General features: G+C 30.5%; 2 protein-coding genes across 3 annotated transcripts in view; both read left to right on the top strand.

Moving 5' to 3' along the window:
- The first annotated feature begins 174 nt into the window (after positions 1-174).
- Positions 175-8,288, top strand: part of LOC111049833 (E3 ubiquitin-protein ligase Su(dx)) — a 36,030-nt gene continuing 27,916 nt past the window's right edge. For both annotated transcript variants that reach the window (XM_039422682.1, XM_039422681.1), the window contains exons 1-2: positions 175-331; positions 6,513-6,701. In XM_039422682.1, coding sequence (XP_039278616.1) covers positions 6,638-6,701 — 64 coding nt within the window. In that variant the 5' untranslated portion in view covers positions 175-331; positions 6,513-6,637. The remainder of the gene's footprint in view (positions 332-6,512; positions 6,702-8,288) is intronic.
- Positions 352-1,892, top strand: LOC120350185. The gene is made up of 2 exons (XM_039422684.1): positions 352-1,234; positions 1,279-1,892. Exons 1-2 carry the CDS (start codon positions 1,164-1,166, stop codon positions 1,715-1,717), a joined length of 510 nt encoding a protein of 169 aa, XP_039278618.1. The 5' UTR covers positions 352-1,163; the 3' UTR covers positions 1,718-1,892.

Below are 8,288 nucleotides of genomic sequence, written 5' to 3'. Positions count from 1 at the left end.
ATTTTAATGATGATTTATTTGGAATGTATGCATGGAAATTCATTGCTAAAATTCAACTATGGAGAAAAATTCAATAATCATTATTAATTTATCAATAAGTTTATATACCCCGTATTTTGACAGCTGTAACTACGCCACAAAATGACGAATCTCGTGATCATGTTGCTTCATACCGCAAATGACGTCAGTTTGATGAAATTTCAATGGAGGTGTTGGTTCACTCGCTAACTAATTAGATGGAATCTGTATCCGTGAAGAAATAGTAATTGTGAAAAAAACTTATTTAATGGTGCTAATCTATGAATGATTTTATTCTTCACAAAATGATCAGGTACTAGCTCATTTTGAGTACATTAATTTAGACGTAGGCTGATGTTGTTGATTATAAGATGTCACTCTTACTATTCATCTTCTAGGCTAGGTAACCATTCTGCCAATTGTTTTTCTTTCCTTGTTCATATTTCATTTATAATAAAGAATTCGTAAAAATTAACAATTTTCAATTACAAAGTACTATAAAAGCATCATTTGCAATGTTATGTCAGCTTTCAAGACAATGGAGAGTTACGTTGTCATACCCAAAAATATTTTCATTCTGAAACTGAATCAGTGGTTGTTGCTGATTGCAATAAAAGTTTTACAATTATTTTCTACAGGTATCACAAAATTATTATATTTTCAAATTTCAATTCATTTTTACATGGATACGAATCTTTAAAATAAAAATTTAGAATATTGACATCTGACATGACTTTAAAAACAAAACAAGATGTCAAATGATCATTTACTATTAAAATGGTATGAAAAGCTTTCGAAGTTGCCTGTCTGAAATAAGCGAGTTTAATATCTTTCTTGAACCATTCCTATTATTGATTGTAGACCTTTGAGAAATATATTTTATTATTGAATTTAACATCCGAAATGTCAAGCCTATATTAATTAAAAGAAACAAATTTATATTTCTCGTTAATTAGTTACGGTACCTTTACCAACGCTTTATCAAACATTTTTGCAGAAAATTTTTATTTAAATTTATTCAACTATATATTATAATAGGATATGCATTATAAGATATTACACTAAAATTGATAATAATTAAATTTTGATAAGTTAGATCTGAAACATTTATTTAAGAAAGGAATGGATAAACTACTCGACTTAGCATGAAAAAATCAGCTGATAGTGCACAAAAGGCTGTTGATCTTCAAAAGAAAGCAGCTGAGAACGCTATGAAATTTGCTAAAAAAGCTCAAGTTACAGCAGAAAAAATGCTATGAAATTTGCTGAAAAAGCTCAAGTTACAGCAGAAAAAATGAATGAGGCTTGTAATAGTTTAGGGACAACAGGAAGAAATGAGTTATTGAAAAACACTCGACTTAGCATGAAAAAATCAGCTGATAGTGCACAAAAGGCTGCTGATCTTCAAAAGAAAGCAGTTGAGAACGCTATGAAATTTGCTGAAAAAGCTCAAGTAACAGCAGAAAAAATGAATGAGGCTTGTAATAGTTTAGGGACAACAGGAAGAAATGAGTTATTGAAAAACACTCGACTTAGCATGAAAAAATCAGCTGATAGTGCACAAAAGGCTGCTGATCTTCAAAAGAAAGCAGCTGAGAACGCTATGAAATTTGCTGAAAAAGCTCAAGTTACAGCAGAAAAAATGAATGAAACTACAAGTAAGAGTAGATGCTCTTTCAGTAACTTACCGTTCATCTAAACTTTACCCACAAACTTTGAAATTTATAATACGAATTTCAAAACATTCTTAAACTTGTAATCTTATTTATTACATTTTTAAAACAGCGTTTTTATTGTACTGTTTCTCTACAATAGTTTTCCACTATATTAGCAGACTGGAATTGCCTTCAATTGATTTAAATCAGTTGTCGGATGACTTGCATCACCCTGTAATTTACCTACTTGTAACTTGCAAAATATAATCCAATGATCAGAAACAACCGTTTATTATTAGCTCGATAATTACTTGTAAACTAGAAACTGTATGAATAATGAAAAAGCAATTACCCTGATAGAACTCAACAAACTCTCTCTCTTCCCTAATAATAATGCAGAATATTATTATGATTGACATAACTTACAGTATGTATACTTTTATTCAGCTTATTAATTTTCTTAGATGAGACAAAAACTGCAATTTTTGGCAATAGACAATCAACAATATTATACTGTATTCCGTAGCTCATGGATATAATTCCAGGTTATGTTCAAATCCATTGTTGAGTTAGCTGCGATAATAAAACAGGTAGTTGTATTGTGCAGAAGTGACACATCTTATTCTTTCTGTTGACTATATTCATAATCTTGAATCTGGGTGAATTCATATACGACCTAACTATCAAATAATCTACTTTATCCTACAATAACAGATCAATAGTTTAAGTACAAGACAATCCTATATTTTAGTGATATTCCTGTCGAGTGATTGAATTTAAGCAGAAAGTATTTTCTGATATAACTTTATCGTTTAAACTTTGAGTAGCTACTTGACGTTGATCGTAATAAACTGATCCGAGAGTTTAATGATATGGCGGCAGTATTGTTCAAATTATAATATCACTGTGTATTTTACACTTCATATACATGTGTTTTAGTTTGATACATAATACTATGCCAGATGAGAGCAGAAAATGAGTGCTGATAAAGGAGAATGTTGAGATAAAAAAATTGAGAGACAGAGAATATGGAGGAAATTGACATAGTATAAGCCAGTTGAGAGGGAGAGACAGAAGAGGGGGAGATTGATATGAAAAAGTTTGTTATTGGGACTTTGTATTGTTTAGTCATGTAGGCTACATAATATATATTCAAATAATACATAAATCATAGAAATGATTGGGAATATAACAACAGGCACAGCCCAAATATTTTCTTTTCTATCTTAAATTATGATAGATACAATAATTCCCCATAAAGTTCAGACTATGACTTAATTTATTCTATAATAATTCGTTTTTGTTTCTAAATGACTGTAGTACGATTTATTTGGGGTTGAATCATCCATGTGTCATGGGTCTCTCTACATAAAAATATTTATTTATTCACTCATGTACAATAAATTATTACACTTATGTGAGTGTAATAAACAACAGGTTTATGCCCAAAACTGTCCCTTCTCAAATTTTTATGAAAGTATTTTTCATGACTCATGATTGATGTAACTAGAACAGATACATCTCTGTCAATTATATATAATCTATACAATCTTTATAATAATATACATAGTTTACAATCATTTTTATGATTTGTGTATATTTTAATGCAAATAAATAAATATGCCTTAGAATAAATAAATTATTAATATAGTAGAATAGATAAATTCTTATCAAAGTTGTAGATAGAGAAACAGAATCAATATATCAGTGGCAAACTATGAAAAATAACAGTTAAAATTATTTCTCCGAAGTTAGAGAGATAATTCTAACTGTTATTTTTCATAGTTTGCTACTGATATATTGATTCTGATTCTCTATCTACAACTTTGATAAGAATTTATCTATTCTACTATATTGAGTAATAGACTCACTATAATTATAGAGTTTGACAAATGAATTAATAAAAATTATTGATATCAAACTCATCATTCCATTTCATTTATTGACAATTAGAATATTCAAAACATATTATAAAATCTTTATAATATGACATATCATTAAAAATATAAATAAATAAGCATAATTACTCTTACATATACTTGAATAAAATTAAAATAAAATATAAAATCTAGGCATCACCAGCAAAAAGAAAATCTTTGCCCGCTGGTGAGAGTAGCAAAACAGTAAAAGAAAAACATTATATTTCGAAATAATGCAGAAAGTTAAAGTTAAATTTAACAAATAATTACAAAATTTTATAACAGCAGAATCATAAAAAATGAAACAAATATTGTGCAGAGAAAAGACTATAAAATAATCTAATTTGAATTTCTATATTTAAGGTAAAGAAATATTCCCTCTCAATCCACTCATTAACGCTCTTTTTACTAATTTTGAAATTCAAGTCAAAAGGTATTGCATTGATCAGTTTACTGCTTGTGTAAATTAGCTGTCTTCTGATCAATGAAAGTTTAGTAGGATAAACTTGAAATTCCTCTGTTACACCCGGTCTGAAATGATAAGTGTTCTTGATCAACTTTGGGAAGATATTTATTTTTTATCAAGTATCTTATTAAGACTTTGACATATAGTTGTCTCACGGTAAAAACATCAAAATCCAGGAAAATTAGATTTGTTGGGTATAACCTTGGTTTATTCAAGATAGTCTTTATTATATTTTTTTGAATGATAAATAGATTTTCCATGTGTACATCATAAGCAGCACCCCATATCACTAATCCATATTGTAAAACTGATTGAACTATGACACTATTCATCAATGTACTCATCAATGTGCACTATTTGATGTTTATTAAAGTAAAATATATGGTTATTACCGATGTAAGATTGGCAAGGAAGTTACTATAGTACAGTACGTTATTGACTTTGATGAGATAATAGACTTCGTTCCATTTGTCGTTATGAGTGATAGCATTATTTTTGTTTACTTGAATCATTACATAATCACTTCATAGATATTGTTTTAGGATTCATTGAGTAAAATCTATCTTGTTTGTTCTGAGTTCAGATCGTTTTTTAACAATTTACATAATCTCAATTATGGAAATTCATTAAAATTATATTTTATTGGCAAATAAAATATAATTGATTAATTTGAACAAGAAAGAACAGTTAATATTATATTATACAGAGTGAGTCATATGTATGGGAACCCTTCAATAAGTTGGAGACTGTTGTAGATATAATACTGTAACTTTCGCGATAAGTTATTGGTCAAATACTCTACCTTTTGACGTACCTACAAATGAATTTCAACCCCTCATCAGGGGGTGATTTAGGGTTTGTAACTCGAATATTTTAAATGTAAACACCCATTGTGTGGTACATAATTTTAAAGGCCTTATTAAAACAAGAAATATGGCATCGATAAAAATGAATGAATGAAGATCTACCATTTTTTCCTGAGCTCTATGATTGTTAGTGACTTCTAGGCCATTCTATATAAAAAAGTATTTTTGTAATTTATAGGACCGGTTACACAACAGCCGGTTAAATTTTAACCGTGATTAATTTATTACACGAGAACCAATCAGAGAAGGCGTTTTTGAAAACACGGCTTCTGTGATTTGTTCTCGTGGAATTAATCACGGTTAAAATTTAACCGGCTGTTGTGCAACCGGCACTTAGTCTGTCTCGATATATGTCTGGTTTCAGTGAGCTTTGCATGGTTTTGAGCAATTCTTTATAGAAGGATCATAGACATTCTATTATATATTTCTCTATAAAAATTATTCATCACTATTGGACTTATGCTCTTTTCCCAACAAAAGTAATAAATAATTTGTCACATAGTTTTGTAATTTTTTAATTGCCGAGCGAAGTGAGGTCTTAGATTCAAGTCGACGGTTTTGCATTTCTCTTTATGTTTATATGTTTACATGTTGCGCATTTACAGCGAAACGCGGTAATAGATTTTCATGAAATTTGACAGGTATGTTCCTTTTTAAATTTTACGCGTCGACGTATACAAGGTTTTTGGAAAGTTTGCATTTTAAGGATAATATAGAAGGAAAAGAAGCCTCCTTCATACGCCAATATTAGAGTAAAAATCAGACTATAGAATTATTCATCTGAATAAATCAGCTGTCGAGTGGATTATGTAATTCTCTATCTCAATTTAACTTAATGGAAAAAACAGTGTTCTGTGGACTATTATGCAGTGAGGCATGCAATTAATAACTTGAATTAGCATTTCCCCCGACTTTTCTCTGCTTTCAACTGGGTAAGCTTTTGATGATAGTAGCATATAGCTGTTTACATCAAATTATTAGCATTGTCGATACAACAACCCAAACAGCCATTAGTCGTTCATCAACCGATATCTCGCCGACACGACAGGACAGGACAGAATTTACTCTGATGGACAGTATTAGAGGAGACTGTGGTTTACAACTGCGCGAGGTCTATTGTTCACAGAACTACTAGTTAACATCTTGCATTAACACTATATTTATGTTCTCTTTTCATTATTATTATTATTATTATAATTTTATGGCCTTCATTGGACCACTGTAGTCAGTATCTTCCACCTTTACTCCGTCCTCTCTCAGCCCAATATTTCTTCATTCGTTCAGAAATTAATTTCCTTTCCTCGTCTGAAATCACTCTTCCCATTCTGTGTCTGACTTTGATCTGCAGTCTGTTCTCTTTTCATTAAAAGGATTGTAATAAATGCTTTTCACATAGTTTGGTATTTTTTTTAATTAATATCCTGCACTACCACTGTATTTATGTTCTCTTTCCATTAAAATGATTTTAATAAATAATTGTCGTTACATAGTTTTTCAATCAATATTTTTCAATTTTTGTTTGTTCTCAGTGACTCAAGTTTTGTAATTTTGTAATTAATATTTTGTTTCGATTTTCGTATTTTTTCAGTGAGCCCTACATGCGTCCGATAGTGAGCGGACGTTTGGCACATCTGGCAGTCAGAAGTTGACTGTAGCGATGAGTGCGAGCACACCTGCCAACAACACTGACAGCTGAAGCAGAATCGCGCCACCATGGATCCTGAGGAGCCGCCTCAGCAGTCGGCCAATACCGGCTTCTATCAGCTCAGTGTTACTAGTCAGTATTAACATAGATAAAAGATTCAATTTCAATTCAATTTATTAAAATCACACAAAACAAAACAAAATTACAAAGATTTACGAAACAAATAAAACACAATAAAATGTTACAAATATACAAAACTATGGGCTTAGTGATACCATAACAAGATTAGTGAATTTATAATTAAAAATTATTATTTAACGAAATTACAATTAAATGCTGTAAATCACCCCGAAGACCTCTGCTACTGCAAATATTTACAACAGGGTAAACAGCTTGATGGAAATTCGTTGAGCGCTACTATACAAAAATTATTTGTCAGCCCGGGAACAATGCAACTTCCAATTTATTCCCATCTGTAGAATATATAATTATTTCATGTTACAATGAATTTATAACAAGGATAACGTATTTATTCTAAAATAAATTCACCCTCTCCCACTTTATTATAGACTAGCAATCTAATTAAGAACTTGACAAACTGAAATCTTGAAGAATTTGAAATACGCCTATAACCATCCTAGGTAAATTAAGAATCTATATGCAAAATATCAATTTAATCAGTCCAGTAGTTTAGACGATGCGTCATTAGTGAATTTCCTATTCCGTAAGTGTATAAACAAATTCTTCCATTTAATATATACAGAGTGGGTGAAAAGTCCAAGAACGGCTTAATATCTTACGGCTAATAATTTTGAATCCTTGCAAATATGATTTTTAACATGCAAGAGCATATAAACTTGTATCTGTTTATATGTATCAACATCTTGATCTTGATATGTATCTCAAATGAAAAAATATATACAGAGTGGGTGAAAAGTCCGAGAACGGCTTAATATATCATACACAAAGGTAATTTGACGGTGGGTGTGATTGGGGATCTTACTCAAATTGAAAATACTAATCTAATATGACTTTGAAAATCTGGTTCGCCATCTTGGATTCGCCATATTGAATGCAACTTTATTTTTTCAAATAGGAAGGTGGTCATGCGATACATGATTTCGATAAGGAATTTCAAGAAAAAATGAATGGCAAAAACCGCACATCGATATCTCAAACCGTTTCAAAGATATTCACATTATTAATCAATATTATTCAAAGCAGAAAGGAGAGAAAAAAGTCAGAGAACGGCTTAATATCTCATACCGAAAGGTGATTTGATGGTGGGTGTGATTGGGGATCCTACTCAAATTGAAAATACTACTTTACAATGATTTTACAAATCTGGACCGCCATCTTCGATCCGCTATATTGAATGCAACTTTATTTTTTTAAATATGAAGGTTGTCATACCATACATGATTTCAACTCGGAATTTCAAGACAAGATCAATGGCGAAAACCGCACATCGATATCTCAAACCGTTAAGAAGATATTCACATTATTAATCAATAACATGCAAATCAGAAATGAAAATACATAAGTGGTATTTATTAATAAAGTGAATATATTCGAAACGTTATGAGATATCGATTTGCGGTTTTCGCCTTCTTTTTGTCTTAAAATTCCGTATCGAAATCATGTATCCCATGACCACCTTCCTATTTGAAAAAATGAAGTTGCATTCAATATGGCGAATCCAAGATGGCGGACCAGATT

Source organism: Nilaparvata lugens, chromosome 3 (genome assembly GCF_014356525.2).
Source record: "Nilaparvata lugens isolate BPH chromosome 3, ASM1435652v1, whole genome shotgun sequence".
NCBI lineage: Eukaryota > Metazoa > Arthropoda > Insecta > Hemiptera > Delphacidae > Nilaparvata > Nilaparvata lugens.
The sequence above is the reverse complement of the archived record's forward strand: the minus strand, read 5'-3'. Positions and strand labels throughout refer to the sequence as shown.